The 20,625-nt window shown below is 45.1% G+C and overlaps 1 protein-coding gene across 1 annotated transcript in view; it reads right to left on the reverse strand.

The window, feature by feature from the left end:
* Nucleotides 1–3,364: 3,364 nt before the first annotated feature.
* Nucleotides 3,365–20,625, reverse strand: part of LOC146182295 (bone morphogenetic protein 4-like) — an 81,926-nt gene continuing 64,665 nt past the window's right edge. The window contains exon 2 of the mRNA XM_084577386.1: nt 3,365–6,777. Coding sequence (XP_084433512.1) covers nt 5,978–6,777 — 800 coding nt within the window. The 3' untranslated portion in view covers nt 3,365–5,977. The remainder of the gene's footprint in view (nt 6,778–20,625) is intronic.

Below are 20,625 nucleotides of genomic sequence, written 5' to 3' on the forward strand. Positions count from 1 at the left end.
TGTGGTGCGGTTGATTGCGCCACGAGGCACAAAAAGCAAAATGGCACTTGTTTTAACATGTTTCTTGCGGTAGAATAAAGATGAGAGCGAAGGGCAGCGGCATTCAGCGCGACAAGTAGACTCTTCGGTGACGGATTGCCTTCGCGGCTAACATATATATGCGTTGCAGTTCTTCACCGAAACTAGATCAGTTCGTTTGAAACCCTTAATTATCATGACTGCTTTTCGGCGGTACGACGAATAGCGCAAGAACAAACGCCTGCAGCTCGTGCCCATTTTGATATATTACTATTAAGTTGTAAGAAGTTCAGACGCGATATATTCCGTGTGCGTATGATCCCGCAGGGAAGCTGCACTGTGAGTTCTATTCACTTGCAGTGCTGCCCGTGCATATGTTCACACAGAAAGGACAAAAACGCTGCTGTGAAGGCAATTGCAATTACTTTGAGCGCGGTCACTCCAGTGCGATATTGCTGGCTATAACAGGCCCGGACCTGTAAAGTATAGCTTTTCTCTGTTTGTACTTTCACAAGTTTCAACGAGTCTCTTCATCACCGGTTCTATAGTAAATATTGTTATGATCCGGGCAGTCCCTCATTATTATTTCTCATTTCTAAATTTTATTTTTGGAGGTCATTATAAGATCTTGACGAACGAATTAAATATCCACGTACAATCTAGCTCTGATCGAGCAGGATATATTTAAGTATGTATATGGTACATGGAGTTCGATGTCCCAAAGGGGAATCGACTATGAGGGGTGCAAAATAAGCAGAATAAGATGATGCGCATTTGAAAAACAATTTCCAAGTATAATTAAAAAAGCTCAGCAGATCACGCACATTTCGCTGCAAGCGATCGTGGAGAACGCTTCATCTGCACTCATGCGTCTCTCATAGATCATAGAGAACAAAATGAGAGCTTTCGTACTGGCCGCCATGTACATATTAACCTGTGAATGACCTTGCTACATCTGTAAGATGAGATAGACGTCAACGTCTTTTTTATCGGGCAGGCGAAAACAAATTGGCAGTGCACTTTGCCAACATGTTAAACAGATCTAAAAGATTGAGTTCTTCTTATTAGATACGAAATTCTATGACTTAAGTTGCCGGTAAAGTGAGCTAGAAATGTGATTGCCGATAATATTGTTCTTTAGAGTGATCGAGTGCTTGAAGCAACAGAAAGGCAGCTCAATAGATTCGTCATATATGAAAAACACACTTCCAGTCATTCATATTGTCGTCCTCCTTGCATGCGCTAGGAATAGGCCTGGGAGTTGAACAGGGTTGACTATTAGTCTTTCTTATACATTGCGCTTTCTCGTTTTTATTTAACTTGATCACTCACGGCTGTCGCCTACGTACCGCAGCCGCGCGCTGTTGAGGCCACGGAGAAGGAAGCCAATGCAGCGCTCTTCGCCAAGTAATTCTAGCTGTAATCGGCTGATAATGTGCGGAAATACTCTACAGGCATAAACCAAGCTATTTCTACGCATAAGCGAAGCTTACATCTCATTATATTCGCACGCGCGGACTGGTTTCGAAGGCAGCGTCGCTTTGCGCAGAGTAGGCACGCTGCGCTTTTGCCTACACCCCATGTCGCTGCCGATCGCAGCGCCACCTTTGTTTACAAACATGACGCTTGTCTATAAGGACCAGCGCAAGATCATTACATGCGCTCTCGCTCGGATAGCCCTCCAAGGGCTTTCTTTTGCTTTGTAAGAGGGCCCTCCGTACATGGAGGGGGCTCTCAAATGCCATGTAGGGGGCAACGCCCCCCCAACCCTCTATAATATTGGCAGTAAATGTTTCTACCGCCACCATTTCTCGCTGCTTCGTGGAGAGGCCGCGCGGCACCGCCACCGTCACTGGAACGGACGAATAGGAGTACACCGGGTCAAAATAGGTAAGACTGCCATCCAGTGCTGGCCCCAGATTAGGATGCCGATGTCGGGTCCGGTAAGACACATATTCATCCCCAAGCTCTCGGCCCGAGCTTTTCTGCTGATATCAGGCAAATATGTTTTTTGGTTTTTGTAGCGATGTTAGCCCGATTTAGCGCTGAGGTTGTTTTGACTAATGGATATATAATGAGTTGCATTCATTTGGAGGTACGTCGCTTAGGATGCAGACGCATACATGACTCTTGATGGAAATAAGCTTTGCACCGGAGATAACCGATTCATCGCCATCACTAATTTACCCCAAAATAAAATTGGTTTACCAAGATACTTTGTTGGGCGAGTTGGTTAACATCCATTATTAATTTAAACAGCGCGAACAAGAGGACACAGGACAAGATAAAAGGAAGCCACAGTACAAGCGCTGACTCACAACTATGCCTAAGCATTTACTCGAAGGCCCAGATAAAAACAAATAGGACGAAAACGAAACAATCACGTGAAACAACCCCTGGGTTCACCTGCTGCACAAAGTCACTAAAAAAAGATATCTCTTTGCTTGAAAGAGCAAGAGAAGTCTTGCTGACACACTTATTGTCCGTTGAAGTAAAATATGATTCGACTATCTCTCTCGTCATCTTTTCTTTGTGGCGATACAAAATCCTAACCAGGTCAAACATAGGAGTACACTTTTTCTTCTCCTTCTTCATTGTTTCACAGGAATGGCAATGTGAGATTAGAAATGTTTTATCCTTGCCACTTTCCAAGTTGTTCCGGTGCTCCAGTAGTCTCTTGTTAATACAGCGTCCTGTTTTTCCTATATAACAGACCCCACCAGAAAGTGGAAGCCTGTACAGAACACCAGTCTTGCATCCAACAAATTGGTCTCTATGTTTCACCCCACATTCTTGCTTCTTCGATTCTCTTTCCCTTTGAATAGCCGGACAAATCCTCTTCAAAGGGAAAGGGAATCGAAGAAGCAAGAATGTGGGGTGAAACATAGAGACCCATTTGTTGGATGCAAGACTGGTGTTGTGTACAGGCTTCTACTTTCTTGTGGAGCCTGTTATAGTATAGGACAAACAGGACGCTGTATTAACAAGAGACTACTGGAACACCCGAACAACTTGGAAAGTGGCAAGGATAAAACATTTCTGGTCTCATATTGCCATTCATGTGAAACAATGAAGAAGGTGAAGAAAAAGTGTACTCCTATGTTTGACCTGGTTAGAATTTTGTATCGCCACGAAGAAAAGATGACGAGAGAGATAGTTGAATCATATTTTATTTCAACGGACAATAAGTGCGTCAGCAAGTCTTCTCTTGCTCTTTCAAGCAAAGAGATGCCTTTTTTGAGTGACTTTTTGTGCAGCAGGTGAACCCAGGGGTTGTTACACATGATTGTTTCGTTTTCGTCATATTTGTTTTTATCTGGGCCTTGGAGTAAAGGGTTAGGCATAGTTGAGTCAGCGCTTGGACTGTGACTTCCTTTTATCTTGTCCTGTGTCCTCTTGTTCGCGCTGTTTAAATTAATAATGAATAAAATTTGTGTTGTGCAGTTTTTTTTTTTTTTTTTTTTTTTTTTTTTTTTTTTTTTTTTTTTTGTACGTGTGCACTACTCTCCTTCGTACGAGAAAGTGAAGATCCAGAGATCACCTCCACCCTTGTAACATGCGTGAGGTTCATTTATTGATACACACAGTCTTTCGGGGGAAACAACATAGACGCACTTTTGTTTTTTCACATACTTTATATAACACACGAGAAAGGACGAGGCCTAACGCACCCTCGTCGCTCAATACACTTTCGAGGTCATTCTCGTGGAGTTGCGTGCAGTCGAGGGGAAGACCACAGCGCGCGAAAGCACATCTGCTACTTACAAAAGGCGCCCGAAAACAGCTCGAAACGAGGATTGCCGTTGATTTGATGGCTCTAGTCGAGCCAAGTTCTGTTAAACCTGCGTAATTCTGGTGATACGGCGAGATGTCCTTGATACGGGGACGTTAGTGATAGCAGTTTCAAGCGGGGCTATAAGTGAGTAACTTGTTGGGAATTTTTTCGCATTCGCTGTGATCCTCCTCGCTGAATGAGCAGTGATACGTTTCCGCCCCACTGCACGCAACCACTGAGACGGAGCGAACATGGGGGTGCATCCGCTTCTACGGGACTCGCAAATGTTCGTGAAGAGCACAATGACTCACAATACTCGTGTCGTCACAATTTTCTTCTCTCAGGGAACGGCATGGCATTGTGGAGTATAGTTATAGCGCACGAGTGTCAGCGTCGGCGGCCCCTCTCCTGAAGGGCAGTCTCTTGCCTAAACGTCGCCCGCGCGTTTCAACTTATCGTTGTGACCCTTCGAGCCAACAGAATTATCTTTTTTCTTTTTTATCACAGGTCATTTTGAACACTAGAAGGACGTCCGCGCCTTGTTACGCGGCGCGCGCTAGCGCTACGAAAAAAAAAAAAAAAAAAGGTAACGAAGCACGAAGAGGCTGTGGAAGGACATTTGCCTCGGAAGGAACATGACACCGTACCCTGGTGCGACTGACGACGGCGCTTGCGTTCGGAATTTTTTCCTCTCTTGTTGTTTTCCTTTGATTGTGCACATTTACAACAACAAAGAAGACGACGACGACGATGTTCTTTGGCAAGGCGCAGCGAACCCTGGTGGTGACGTTGAGCTGTTGCGACGAACGTGCTTCGCACCGCGAATGAGAATTCTCGCTTGAGTCAAGCTTGGGTTGCACTGGGAAAGAGTGGTAGGCCCGGGCAGACACGAGTTAGGGCTTAGACTTTTTTTCTTTGCTATGCCGGCATCATTCTTGAATAATTAATTTCAGTGACGCCATGACGCACCGTTTGCGTACAGTAAGTGCTCCTTTCATTGTGCGACGCTATATTCCGGGTTGTTTTCGGTAGAGGCGCTGCTTGGAGTTTCCATGACCGACACAGTGATTTCGAAAAGAATTTCTTGTCATGCAATTAGAGCCGTGCAACTTGCCATGCAACGTGCCATGCAACTTAAGTTTAAGCTCACACATACATACATACAAAGGAGAAAAAACAGCGCACTTTTTTCCTTCTTTAGTTTCTGACCTCAAACAAACAGGTGTAGTAACTTGAGTGCTACCTGAGACTAGAGGTGCCTATGGCACCAACAGGGAAACCAAATTAATGACTCGGTGGTATTTTAATCTCGATCTCCTTCAGCCTCCTGAGGCGGTATTTTTTTTTTTTTTTTTTCTGCAGTGTTATTCGGAGTGCAGTTTCTCAATAGTCTTTGAAAGGGGTGGCTTGGTGGAGAACCTTTCCGCACGGATGGTATACCCGAACCTTATAAAAGGCTAAAAGTGCTTTTCTACCTTCACGTTTCTATGTGGCCGTGAAAGCCGACATGGTGGTCTGCATTATTCGTCATGCCCCGGATGTTCATCACGTACGAAGCGTTACAGTTCCTTGCGAATGAGGCACTCACCCCTAACACGAGTAACAATGAGCCACCCTACTGCAGCGCTGTCCCTTATTTTCAGCAGTGGTCACAGGTACAGCTGTTTTCCTCATGCGGGTCATTCTGTCCCAAAACAGTAGGTTCCCTTTGCATGTACTAATTAGGGTCCGCTCTGCAGCCTGAAACACCTGTCCCTATCGTTACCACCGAAACAGCCTCGTTCGTGGACCTTCAATACGCGCTATTCGACCATAAAGTGCGCCTAACAAGGCTGTCTCGATGATGCGACTTGCCTGCAACTTTTCGGAACAGTTACCGGACCGCAAGACAGCCACAGCCAATGAGAGCACTCTGAGAGCGTAAACGTCGTGGTAACGCCACATCATCGAGTGTCGTTGAGATTCGTGTACTCGAGGAACGGCTGTCAGAGCGAGACATCGCCATAGTGCGTCCACCTTTTCCTATGCGCATCGTCCGACGCACCTCGGCGACTGCAGGCGCGCACTGTCCCTTCGCAATGCTCGCCGTCGCTCCCAGGACCCGCCGCGTCCTGCCCTGATGGCCGCAACCGAACCCAGGCTCGTTTGCACGCTAATCTTTGGTTCGCGCCCCGGTGGGCCCCTTTAGAGGCAGGCGCACTCTTCGACCACCATGCCCTGCTGTGTGGCCACGGTATAGAGGTCCGAGTCTGGCCCGTCCTGGTACAGCAAGCTGAGTCCCTTGAGTGACTTGGGAGCACAGCACGGGCTGGGAACGTCAGCACGCTCGCTCATCAGGCTCTGAACGAGAGCGTGCGTGCTGTTGAAGTTGCGGTTGTCGTTGGGGCAGCGACCCTTGCACATGTATGCGTCGAACTCCTTGGGCTCAGCCACCCAGTGCCAGCCAATCTCAGCGAAGGACACCTTGAGCGAGTGGCGGCAGCACAGGTCCGTCTGGTTGTCCGGTCCGTGCGAGCAGTCGATGGCTCGGTGATGCTGCAGCAGAACACCCGCGGGGCCACTCTGGTAGCTGCGGTGCGACCGGTTCAGCACCTCGGCCACCTCCACGTCCAGCGCGGAGTCGCGCGACAAGCGGCAGGCCGGCCTGCACTCCACGTCCAGGCCGTGGTTGCTGTCGGGCCGGTCGATCCAGGCCTGTACGGCCTCGGCAACGTCCATCCGGTGACGGCCCTTCCGGGACAGTCGCCTGATGTTGATGAGCCGACGCTCACAGGTCGTGCAGGCCGGCTCAAGCAGCTGGTAGATACGCACCAGCGTCGGCCGCCGGCTCATCATGCGGAGCCGCAGCCGCGCGTAGCGCACGCTGTAACTGCGTGCCGTCGCGTTGGCGGTGCCGCCTCGAGGTCGGCTGCTGGCGATGTGGATGGCGAAGCGCATGTGCTGGAGGGAGGCCCGTGCCTTGCGGGCCATCTGCAGCGACCTCCCTGCGGAGAACAAGAAGGGTAAAACATTACAAACGGGAAAGTTGCCCCGTACCACCCACTCATTCGAAATAGTGCACTGTTTGAAGACTTTCGCCATCGTTACAATGGCAAACAGCGCCAAATACGAAGGACTAGAGAACAAGCCATGCACATGCACAAGGCAAGCTGTTGTCTTGTGTACCTTTTGGACTCCAGTATTTCGTCCTCAGCGTTTAATGTCAAAATGAATCGATAATAACTGGCTAAGCGTACGGCACAGTCCCCTGAGATGAGACCAATAGCATATATGTGGGATTTACGAAGCAAAGATCAAGTGGCCCCAAGGAAGTACCATGTCGAACCACAAAATACATTAAGAAGCGCTGCATTGTTGAGACCTTGTTTAAAAAGCCTAATATAAATGAACTTTATTTTGCATTTTGATTTTAGCGACATTTTCCGCTTAAGAAAAATGATGCAGTGTTGCAGAGGGTGTCATTCGTTGTGCACCATCGTTTGGAGTTCAGCAGCATTGCCAAAAAAAAAAAAGTGCCAAGGGCGAAAGGTTTTCGTTCCCGGACTTTCCTTGGCACGAGCTTCGTTAACAATAGGTGGTCAACTGAAAAGTCACTGCGATGAACGACAATATTTGGCATATTCCGTACAGAATTTTGGTAGCCGATCAAGAAGTTAGTATTGTAACATTCGTCATATATCTTTCGTCCACCCTTCAGCGGCAACCTGAATACATTGCCGTAAAATGTACGACGGTTTGCTTTCTATAGTGCAAACGCATTCATAAACTAAATGCCACATACCAATAATCTTGTCCGATCATGTTTGTGCCGACACTCTGATTGGCTAAGCTGTTGCACGATGTCACAACCACGTGGCCTCGAGCGGGTAATTCAAACCAAGCCCCGTATAACGGCTCCGATGCGCGAGTTTCCCGGACGAGTGTTTCAAGTTTCATCATCATCACCATCAGCCTGACTATACCCACTGCAGGGCGAAGGCCTCTTCCACATTCCTCCAATTAACCTGGTCTTGCGCTAGCTGCATGCACTTCCCATTTCTTCTTAATTTCCACTAGAATGTCAGTAACAGTTTCAAGTTGTCCAGCCAACGAAATAGTGATGGGGGCCTAATGACTGACCATGACCTATTGTAGTGATTTCACATTCTGAGAGTCTCTACCACTCAGCCACTCCGGCGCGTCCTTTCGCTTGTTATAACCAGGTTTAAGCAAGGTATAACACGCCATTTGGCACGATGGGAGCCCAGATGGAGCCACAAACCCGTGGCCCCCGCGATCAATCGAGCCGTTGCACTGAAGCTGATGCCAGAGGCCACGATTAAAACTCCTTAATTTGGCGCGGTGGCTCCCAGATGATACCACAAGTACACCTATAACTGCAGCTTTCCGTGCTTAAGTTTAACGTGGGTAATTCCTGTCAATTTTTTTTTTTTCTCTGCATAAGCAGGTTCAGTGACACGCACTGTCTCATAACATATGAAACTCTTAAAGCACACAAGAAACAAGGTTGTCTGAACCTGCAAGACCCCTTGCTGCTTATCATTTCTGTACCGGAAGTTCTGACCTTTCATTGCGATCACTGTCGTGCAGCATGTCTATGAAAAGTGCGTAGTACTTCCCCGGGTTGCAGTTTGTAGTGTCGTCAAAGCAACCAGTATTGAAGTTATTTTTTTTCTTGTCGACTCGTCGCAGTTCTTAGCAACGAAGCACTGCTTTTCACAGTCAGAAGGAAACCAACTGCAAAAGTGTATCAGAAAAGAACGCCGCAATTATTTGCCTATCGCTTTCGTTACCATTCGATGCATGACTACAGCCATCGTCTAAAGGGCCATTACTATTCTGATCATGCATTTGTTTGCATGATCTCCATCACGTCCAGGGAAAAAAAGATAAATAAAAGGTAAGAAGTCGTGTACAAGACGAACACTTCAGAAATCATGCAGCATAAGGCAGACGCATGCGAGTCATGTATGCAGCAGCAGAGGGCGAACATTCAGAACCGTCGCCTGCGGCCTGAAAATGCATTAGCGCCGTCCTGAACGTGGGCGATTAAATATTGCGTACTGGCACAACGTTTATTGGCCTTATACCCCAAAAGCACGACTGAAGTCGCGGCAAATGCAATGGCCGGCGGCACAGCCGAGGCGACATTCCGTCACACAAGTGTGTATTTATAACCCAACCAACATGTGCGTTATTATACGGTGGGAAAATTCTCAGGTAATAAAAGGCGATATCTAGGCTCGGAAAAGAGATACGCGGGTGCGTGAGAGGGAAAAAAGTGCCGTCTAAACGAGAAGACGCTCCAGTCGAAGTGATGAAAGCTATAAATTAACGCCGCGGGGAGTTTCAGGACTGGTGCGAGAGCTTCATAATACGTTTTCGCTTTTCCGATGACCGCACCGCTACCACTTTCAGTCTTTTTGTGATGTCGGGCTGTCTTTGGGACCTGGGATAGACATTAGACGTGTTGGTTAAGCTGACAGCCGCCGCCGCCGCCGCCGCAGTGGGATTATGCAAGGACGCTTGTCCTGTCTCCAGAAACAAAGAAAAGGGTTCGCGCGCGCTGTTTCGCTGGAGCGTAGAGAACGTGAAAGGCATGCCTCCGGTTTAGGACATGCCGTCGTTACGCTGTAGGAACTCTCGGCATTTCCGGCGCTTTCTCAGTACCGGCCCAGAAGCATGGATTGCAGATGCGGCGGTGCCCCTCCCCCTTCCAGAGGTGACCCCTCCTTCCCCCCCTTCCTCCTGCAGTGGCCCCGTGTATAATCACAGCGCACATACGCGCGTCTCGCATTTAAACTACACCCGAGCACGTTCGAAACATACCGCCCGCAAAACGCTAATGGCACGTGACTGGAATAACGGATATAAGCGGCCCCGTTGCCTTGATATGTGGATATTAGCTTACCGGGCTCGAGCAGACTCTTTTCTACGAGGCCGTTTATCAAGTTCGCTTTCTCGGAGCGACTGAGCTCTTAAGCGAGGCGCGCTGCTACAGAGCATAGATTTCCGCTATACGCTAGGAGAAACAATGTTCAGATGCATGGTTTTATCTGGATGGAGCGCTAACTAACGGTCTGAACGCATAACTCGCCTTTGCTGTGCAAGTGTATCCTCTCCATATTTTGTAGCGAAAGATACTCTGGGCTGTCAGCGGCACATTTCGGGTAAGCGTCACTAGTAACTTCTGCGCATGCGCCGTAAGTAAGAATACTAGTTACTCCGAGCCACAGGAGAAGAAGAAGGTGAAGAAGCCGGTCAACTGGAGCAAGAAGTTTCGGAAGACGCCAAACACACCATACGGTTTGCAGTCAGTTCATCAGCGGCGAGAACATTTGAGTCGGGCTTGGTGAACAATTCATTTGGTAGCTTTCGCTATGCATATCCAGGCTTAACCAAGTTGAGCCACCGTCATTTTTTTTTTTTTTTCCACTGGTGCTAGCTGAGGAGAACAGATCCGCTTATTCGAACGCGACAAAATCACCGTGGCTGAGTCATAGCGTGGCCTGACTGCGTTCAATTTTTTGACTTCCGACTTCGACAGAGGCTGTCAAAATGTCGATAGACTTTCTCTTGATCTGAAAAGGATGCTCAAGTCCTCACCGTATTGCACAAACGGCATTTTTCACCACACTCTCAAAGCAAATTTTCAGCTGCTGGAGGTGCAGATGACATCACTCATAGCAAAAAAAAAAAAAAAAAAAAAAAAAAAAGAAAAAAAAAGAAAAAAAAAAGAAAAAGAAAACCTCTCGGAAAAACAAGCAATAATTTAAATGGGACTCCTCTACGTCAGACTCCTCTACGTCAGATGATGTACTAATGATATTGGATTTATTCACTGCAGGTGTCTGGATGTATCTGCAGAGTTTTATCCTTTATAGAGATCTCGAAATTAGGGGTCTGCTAAACACATGATATGACTACACAAAGTAATAAATAATGGAACTTCCAGAAAGTAGTATTTAACAACACTACACTATTAAACTTATCAAATAATGTAACTGTACTTTATATAAAAGAGCGAGCTTTTCTAAGACAACTTCCATTTTACATTTCTGCTATGTCGATAACGATGAAAAGCTGTAATCTAATTGCTGCAACCTATGATGCTCCAAGAATGGTGACACACTGCGTAGTTTGTGTAATTCCTATTGTAATTTTAATACGACAACGGCGAACGCTATGTTTGGTGTAAAATGTAGTTTTGGCGTTGTCGGCGTGTCAGCGAAACCCAGATTGGCCGAGAAGGCACAACGTCACCAGGGGATCTGCAGCATTGTGAGTCATTACATCATTATATATATTGTAATTATGAAGACGTATTATATCTCAAACGTCATTGTCGCACAGGAAAATGTAAGCTAGATTAATTAAGCTTCTTTGGATTGTTGATGCTAGAAATTGTACTTCAAGTGCTCGTCAGGTCACCTCAGGAGTCCCTCAAGGCAGTTTGCTAGGACCATTGTTATTTTAAATTTATATTGACATGGCGCATTCCTCGTCGTCGCATTGGGCTTTCGCGATCGCTTGGGCTCCTCGAGACGAAGTTTTGTTGCTGATCCGCTGGCCTGACCTAGCTCGCTGCCGCTGTGTGACTGGGGACTTCTGCTAAGACCTGGTCCCGTGACAATTTTAATGACTTGATTGATGCTATTCTTGGTAATGTGTCCATTCGGTTTTACGCGGATGATTGTGTTATCTTCAAGAAAATTGTGTCCCATGATGATCATGATGTGGTGCAAAGACGCCTTGTATACTCCATTTCATACATCAAGTGCAACACTACCAAAGCTACAGCTCTTGTTTGCGCTCTCCGCATCCGCGATAAAAAATAGTGCTCGCTCTTGACGAGAGAAAATAATAGTTGCTTTGTCTGCAAGCTTAATACATTTTACATTTGCCATCAACTTCATAAAAAGCACCTTTCTTAGGGAGAAAAGGTCGGATTCGGCTAATTTGTATGTTTTTTTTTATGTCGTATTTGTTCGTGCCGCGTTTTGCTGCCCCGCAACCTTGCCAGCTGTGCCACCAGATGGCGCTGGCTGTGCCTTCCGCGCTGCGCATCTCTTTTTGAGAAAATGGTTCTTTGGTGCGCATGTTTTCTATAAGATCCGCTCTGTGAAGATGTCTAAGCAAGCGAAGCATGTTATTGCAAACGTGTATGCTCGGAATAGAGCCCGTTTCGACAGGAACCACTCGCCGACAGAACGAGCGCGTAGTGATACTCCTCCTGTTTTGTTTTTTTCTTGCGGACTACTTGCGTAGCTTTCGCTGCGTTGCACCTGATGTATGAAACGGAGTATAGTAATTACACACTGGTGTTCAAATTGGGGAATGGAGCTCAACGCGGAAAAAAAGAAACTGTACTGTAGAAAAAAATCTAGCATTTTTCTGTACCAACCTGGAAATAGAATTGTTTTCGAAGTCGACAAATACAAATACCTTGGCGTTACTCTTAACAATAAGCTCACATGGTCAACACATATTTCAGATGTTCGCTCAGCTGCGCTAAAAAAATTATGGTTCATAAAGAGAAAGCTTAAAAACGCCTCCTCTGTAAGAACTAACATGTTAGCCTACAATATAATAGTGAGATCTAAGTTAGAATATGCTTCCGAAATCTGGGACCCGCATACTATGAAGAACACTAAATAACTCGAGCGAGTCCAGGATTAAAAGCAGTGCGATTTATATACTGGAAATATGCCAGGAAAGATTTCGCCGTCCTCAGTAATGTTACAAAATAGAATACAGACACTCGAAATACACAGAAAAATTAATCGTCTTGTACTACTACATAAAACTTTTTCTGAAAAAAAAAAAAATAATATGACGCTACCAGCTTCCGTAAGTCGGCCTTCTACGAGGAGAACACGACACAGTCATGAGTAATAGCTTGCACCGATCTTCGCGAAAACAAACACAAGTACAGCTTTTTACCTCGAACGGTGAACGAGTTGAATGCACTTCCCATTAGTGTGTTTCAGTTCAACAATTTCATGGCTGCATTGCAAAATCATTTTGGTGCAAGTTAGCGATGTTGACCTTTCATTTGTGGTTCTTTTCGTGCATTATGTTCATTTCATGTTACATTTTATGCGCTTTTCTGTGCCTTCTTTTTGTTTGTGAATAGCCCCTCCTGCTTGGGCCAAAGTATCGGCCTACAGTATTACTAAAATAAATAAAATAAAAGTAGATAAAGAAAATTTGGTAATCAATCGGTGTAATCGAACCCCCGACCCATGGATTGCGAGTCATATACGTTGTTCCCAGCCACCGAGGCACATTTGTTCACCTTAGGGGAGGCCTTGTGTGAGTGTGTCTCATGTCACGTAGTCTCCTGTGCAAATGACGCCTGTGTGCTGTTAGGTACAGTCTTTTTCAGAAGTGTAGAGCCCAGGGCGTCTACTTCTGAGCCACTTCGTGAGGCTTGTAATGCATTTTCAGTGTTCCGAATTTCTGGATGGTAAGAAAATTTTTGTTCTGTACCCTCTCCAATGGGAAGAACCTCCACTAATCTCAAATAAGCGCCACTACACGGCTCTGAAGAAGACCTTGAGAAAAAAAAAAAAAGATAATAAAACTTCTTGAAAAGCAACCTCTCGGGTTGTTGAAGTACTTCCGGAGCCCTCCTCTACGGCGCCTCTTACAAATTTTCTTCAACTCTTTCCTCTGCTACTTTACTTGCGGCGCGGTTGAGGTGTTCAACGCGAATCTACCGAAAGAAGGTAGCCAAGTTTCATGAACCCTCATGGAATAGCTAAATTCGAAACCATCTTGCCACTTCCTGGTGTACGTACCTGACCGATGAAATTGCAAGATTATTTAATCAACATTATGTTTTGCGGTGCACGGTCGACTACGATTTGTTCCGCATATTTGGCAGCAAAATCTCTGAGTTTATTTTAACTTTTCCGATGAGAAATGTGACTTTATACCACTTTAATGAGTGCAAGTTATTTTGCGGCATGAAACGAAGACTACGAAAATTTTTTTAGTCGTAGCTATAGAGTAATCCATGCAAAGACGCGTCACATTGTTGAAAGCATGATCGAAGATACAGTGATTGCAGTAAACTGACTTAGAACTATCTGGAAATTGTTCCCGGAATATCTATAATGAGCCATTTGATTAGCACAATGATGATCCTCACTAAGGTGACAACAGGACGACGAATTCGTCTCCGACACTGAGCGCAGATTTAACTTGACATTCCAAATCGTACCACTCCGCTAACTTCGGTGATCCTCTTCTCAATCGCTCATATCTTCCTATCGAGATTTGGATCGTTCGCCGGGAAAAAATAGCAGCGGCCAAATTAGGGACGGCGTGTTTTCTCGACTGAGAGTTTTTTTACGAGCAAATTTAACAGCTTTTTTCAAGATTCTGCGAAAACCCTCATTCCGTGGGCATCGTCCGCGCGCTCAGGTATGTTGCTCAGCCAGCCATCATGGGTATCGCTGCAATAAATCGAATGCGGCTCCTGTACTAAGGGAACCGAATGGCGTTACTCGCTCTTTGGCAACAACTGACGCATAATGTGGATAATTGCGCCGCCGCGGCCTATTTCGTCCTCTAGAATGGCAGGGCCCTCGTGAACGACCTCGAAGAATTTAACGCTTAACACGCCTTCGGGTGCTAGCGGTTGGAAGCAGCGAACACGTGGCGGCTTTGTACGTTGTCCTTGTCTTTCCAGGCCTTTTTGTAACGCTCAGTTTGAAAGCAGCGCGCAATCGAACAATTATATTGTCGGTGCGATAGCGAACAGAGATGCAAAAACAGCACGTATACAGAATTCTAAACAAACTGAAATGCAAGTATTTGGAAGAAAGAGAGAGAGAGAGAGATTAGATAGATTAGATAGATAGATAGATAGATAGATAGATAGATAGATAGATAGATAGATAGATAGATAGATAGATAGATAGATAGATAGATAGATAGATAGATAGATAGATAGATAGATAGATAGATAGATAGATAGATAGATAGATAGATAGATAGATAGATAGATAGATAGATAGATAGATAGATAGATAGATAGATAGATAGATAGATAGATAGATAGATAGATAGATAGATAGATAGATAGATAGATAGATAGATAGATAGATAGATAGATAGATAGATAGATAGATAGATAGATAGATAGATAGATAGATAGATAGATAGATAGATAGATAGATAGATAGATAGATAGATAGATAGATAGATAGATAGATAGATAGATAGATAGATAGATAGATAGATAGATAGATAGATAGATAGATAGATAGATAGATAGATAGATAGATAGATAGATAGATAGATAGATAGATAGATAGATAGATAGATAGATAGATAGATAGATAGATAGATAGATAGATAGATAGATAGATAGATAGATAGATAGATAGATAGATAGATAGATAGATAGATAGATAGATAGATAGATAGATAGATAGATAGATAGATAGATAGATAGATAGATAGATAGAGAGAGAGAGAGAGAGAGAGAGAGAGAGAGAGAGAGAGAGAGAGAGAGAGAGAGAGAGAGAGAGAATGGTTCTAAATTATGTTCAGTTCGAATTGCGCTCGAATAAAGCGGATATTCGAAACAAACGAGTTGGAAGTAACGACTGTCCATGACATAAATGATTGTACAGTTCGATTTCGCTTCCCTTTCCATTTTTCTACCTTATTCTACTTCTATTAACGAAGCACCAAAGAAAATGAGTGGCGCTGCCCAAAGACTGACATGCGAATCTGCGATACTTTGAGCATATACGCCAGGCTGTTTGTTGGAGTTTTCCTTCAACCGTACTTGCTACATCTGTTGTTTGTTTGTTTACGCATTTTCTGTTCACGAGAGAAGAAGGAAGAAAGTGACGAGGCTCGACGAAGCGATGATTACAACGAGGGAGAAGAAGAAGAAGAAGATTCAAGCGTGAAATAATATCATCTGGCATTCTAAAAGGCGACAAAAGCGTGTTTGCCCTTGGCGTGAGATTTTATTGGTCGAAATATGGTTTATTCTGAAGACCCCACGCAGCATAAATATGAAGGTTGTGACGAAGGTTGCTTCTTGTGGACGCTGTTATTGCTAACTACGTCAGCCACATTTAAGACGCCACAAGGCTCGGGTAGTGTATATTAAAGATGGCCCCACACAGGCCTGTGATTTGATATTGACGAAGCCATTGAAGGAGTTCCGATACTTGCTAATCAGGAAAAGAAAAATTAGGGGGGGGGGGGGGGGGGGGCAAGCAGTTCTTTCGATGCTTTGGTCCATTTTAGAAGTGCTGTATAGCGCCAGAAAGTATATCTGGGCTTGAGTGAACCGTAGTGCAGTGCTTTCACTAGGCTGTTGACACATTGGGCGCCAGTAATCAGCAAACGAATGCAGGAAAAATGAGCGGCTTCAATCATAAGGGATCCAACAGCCACTTACAAAGAAGAAAGTATAGGTGTTTTTTTTTTTAATCAATGCGAAAATTTAGTTAACGTGGAAATAATTCACTTGGAAGTAGAAGAAAAAACAACCAGATGTTGTTGATGGGACCCGACCCCACAACCTCCTATGCTGCAAGGATATGCCATAATTCCAGGAAAACATGCTCAAGGATAGGTTGCACTCAACATAAATACATAGATATTATCTACGTAAGTGAAAGATTAAACAGCTGTCGCCTTAGCTCAGTAGTACAGCACCAGACGCGAAATTCAGGGGTGTGGGTTCGGATGCCACTGCCGGCATGCGGCCTTGTTTTTTTCCCACTTTGGAGTCAACTATATCCACGTTTAATAATATCCCACATTGTTGTGTTTTCCTTTGAGTCAGCGGTTCTTGGTTCCCTTCTTATGCATTGGATTAGGACAAGAGATAGGCAGTGTGGACTGACCAGATGTTGATGCAGTAGCATTTCAGTTTGGAATCCACAGAAGATAAAACTGATAATGAGAGGATGGCGATAACAAGGAAGAAAAGGTCCGAAGAAGGGCTCCGTGATCAGCTGGTGAATCGAAGCCTCGGGTTCAGGTATCATTGTAGCTGCAAGTATCTTAGCAAGACGAATCAACAGACAATTCAGTTCAGTAAAAGGATCGAGACAGACTGAGAAATAAAAAAAAAACAAAAAAACACACACACACACACACACCCTTGGTTGCAGGCCTATTTGTGCTGAGTGTTTCATCTTGATAAGTTCTACAAGGGCAACGCTTGAATGCAGAGAAATTGGAGACTACACATCATGTAAGTTCTATTCTATAATTTCACAAACGCTCCAGTTCCTTATGAGGGAAGACGTACCGAAAATAAAGCTAATGCGCGCGCTAAATTTATTTATTTTATCTGATTCTGAAAAAAAAAAATGCAGCAGAAAACTGTACGCGAGCTGTGGGGCGAAATTTAAGGAGCTGGATGCGGGTATGGTGGTACCACGGAAGCGGTTGCCGTGCTATGTACTGCAAGCGCAGTGAACTGTCAGTTTTGTTCCCGATATATGTGCTTAACCCCAAGGACCCCCATGGGTATATCATGAATCTCCAATTCACCCTGCCCTGTGACAGCCGCGACTTCCACCCTATCCCACTCTATTCACTGGTCTCATTTCCGAACTCGACCTTCATGGCTAGGCACTGAGTGACTTGGCTATTAAGAGGGCAGTAAAAATCGTCCACATTTACTGCACTTCGAGGCTGCTTAAAATTCAGGCCTATAATGCGACATCGTATTTCCCCCAGTCGGAGGTTTACTCCCCTGTCGTCCGCATAAAATAGCTCTGGCAGTGCTAGGCTCATCTATCCTGAATTTTCAGTTCTGCATGTTAATGACTTGAGTTGCTCGCCATTTGTTACAAGCAGCACAACCGCAAAGGAGCGATCTACAGTTAGTCGAGCCATGTTCCAGAACGCGACTGACTGGCGAGCACTGAACCGTAGCCGACCCTGTAAGCTCGCATGCTGTATCTCCGTGTTACATGTGTAAATGCTTGTTTTGCTAATTTTGTTGAACGAGCAACCACGGTGTTTCAGTATTGAGCAAATACGCATAAAAAACTCACCAGACGATTACGATATACGGCAATGCGAATTTATAGCGCATCTTTCGAAGTGCCTATTTGGATTTTTGTTGCACTATGCTGATGCAAAGAATTTGAGAAAGATGAACATTCATGTAGGGTTACAGAGGACGTTTTCAACCTTTCGCACATATTCATTCTCTACTTTCGCGAAGAAGCCGCTCATGAGCTTCTACTAGTGCGGCGCGTTTCTAAGCAAATGCCGCAGACCGGATCGTACCATAGTTCTCCTCGATATAAGCAGCCTTTAAATAACACTACACCTAACCACGCTACTGCGCTCGCCTCGCTCTGCCAGTTACGCCGACAACGCCGCCACCTAGTGTATATACATCGATGTATTATAATAAATGTTTTCACCACCACCGCCGCCGCTGCAGTCACTGTGTCTTTCCTAGGACGGCGCATTTCGGAGCAGCCCTCTGCTCTCAAAACAACCACCTTCAAACTTACCTCCCTCGCCTCTCCTTGGTAACCATGGTAACCATGCTTCTGCGCTCGTTTTGTTGGTTATGTCGACGACCAGTTCCAAGGAACGGGAACATAACGGCTAGGGTAACTTAAAACTCTTTGTTAACCACGGTAACCATGTTGCTGCGCTCGTTTTGCTAGTTATGCTGACACTCAGTTCCAAGGAACATGATCATAATAACAGCTAGGTTTTAAAAGATACGTTGCTATTAACAAAGCCGATCAGAAAGAGCCATCACCAGCGCTGCTGGGGTATGCATTCCTTCTAGGCGAACAGAGTAGTAGACCCTCCCGAATTGGGTGACCAATTTGTTGTAAACAGACACTCCCCATCTTTGTTGTTCGGGACTCCGCTTAGAAGATGCAAATTTCACTACTTCGCTGCACTGCACCGAACTATGTAGCGCCGTATAGTGCGTCCCTGGGGCAGCAAACATCTTGTAATTTCAAATTCGATTCAACATCTGATTTGCGCTTGCGCCTTCATTTCGCTATGCGACCTTTCTTGCAAAACACACTATCACGCATTGCTTGCAAGCATTGATTAGTTTGTATGTTTTTCTTGTCGTCGAAGTTGCTTGCGGCTTGCCAAGGGCAAAAAAGGTGCCTGTGCAAAGAGAATTAATAACGAAAGGGGGGGGGGGGGGGGGGTCGCCTTGGCGTCCGCGATAAGAGCTTCGCCATACGAAACGGCTGGTGAAAGGCCCACATTTCTCGTTGGTCGCAAGTCACCCGCATGTACACAAGAACAGAGATGAAGAAGAAGGTAAGAGAGAGAGAGAAATTGAGTGAGAGAGAAATAGAAGACTGTGTTCGTAGTTTTCTTGTGAGTGCGATAAGGGAATGAAAAGATAAATGGGATCTAGAGAACACCCCCATCCAATTTCTTCCGACGCGAGCCGGCGAGGTCGGTTCACCGAATTCTCAACGAGGAGTATTTCCTTATCACGGTGCTGTTTTTTTGGCATCGGCCGATTTGACGCTCAATATTCTTTATTAGGTATCACACGTACGTGTCGTGCCCGACAAGCTGTCCGAGCAGGAATTTCGACGGGGCAGTGGATGGCGGGAACTCGAGACCTTTTTCAAGGCTCCGATCCGTGCAGACTTTATGGAGTACAATTGAACGGGAAATGGGTGTTCGGACGTTACAATGTGCAATGTTTTTTATTATAATCGTTTTATTATTATAATTATAATCGTTGAAGAAAGAAGCCGGAGGAGTGATTATTCCAAAGTGATTTCCCATAAAAATTGCCTTTCTTTATATTTTGTTCTATTCTCAGGTTGGAATAGGAAAGTTGTCGAGAACCCTCAAAATAGTCTGACCCATGCGTTTCTGAAGGGGTGTCCTCAGTATAGCCATTTTTATACACCAAAGGTGAAAGCCCGCTAAGTTTAGAAAATACCACGTGTCAACCCACTTCATGCGCCCGAATACGCCACTATTTAGCGCTTTCATCTTCGACTGAGTAAAGCGCTACCAGATTCGAGACCTCTGTAATGCCCACAACGGAGTTTCGTAGATAATTGGCGCCAATGCAGCAGCCGTTATGCCGGAAATGCACGCTATCGGCAGTCGTTGACGCTTACGTCACGAAAAGCAGCAAAGCGACAGTCGCGAGAAGCGCAGAAGGGGCGAGTTTGGTAGCGTTTCACCAAGTCACAGATGAGAGCGCTGTAATCGCGGTGCTTGGGGGCACAGAGTGCTCGGTTATATTAAAGAATAATTGTTGAAGTATAGGAGGGACGAAAAAAAAAGAAAGAAAAAGAAAATACCTGCGGGAACTTTACATCACTCCTAACAGTCACTTGATATATGGGAAGAACATTTTTCTTTTTTTTTAAATCTCTGTTCATCTTAGCTGAGGTTGAGGTATTTAAGATTATTTATAGATTTAACATCAGAACCATAGCCTTACAGTGCCTGTAGCTTTTACAGCGAGAAACTTTGCTGGGACACCGTGCACACCGAGGGGATGTGTACCTGAAGCTCATTGTTGTAGTTGTAGAAACAGTAGTACTGCAAAAACTTGTGAGCCAAACCAGAGAGAGAAGATAAAGAACCGATAATGAGGAAAAGAAAATAAAGCAGTCAGAAGAATATTAAACAGAGAAGAATACAGCAGAACAGGCCTAAGAACAGAGCAATAAAAAGAAAAATGAGATGACGAGAGTGAAGAACAAGAAGAAGAAAGGTGTGAAGGTGATGGAAGCCATCCAAAGGGCTAGAAGAAAAAGGAAACATAGAAAACAAAAACTTGAGAAAAAAAGTGAAAGTAGAGGAGAAAGAAG

This window comes from Amblyomma maculatum, chromosome 8 (assembly GCF_055883805.1).
Source record: "Amblyomma maculatum isolate TAMU_Amacu chromosome 8, ASM5588380v1, whole genome shotgun sequence".
Lineage (NCBI taxonomy): Eukaryota > Metazoa > Arthropoda > Arachnida > Ixodida > Ixodidae > Amblyomma > Amblyomma maculatum.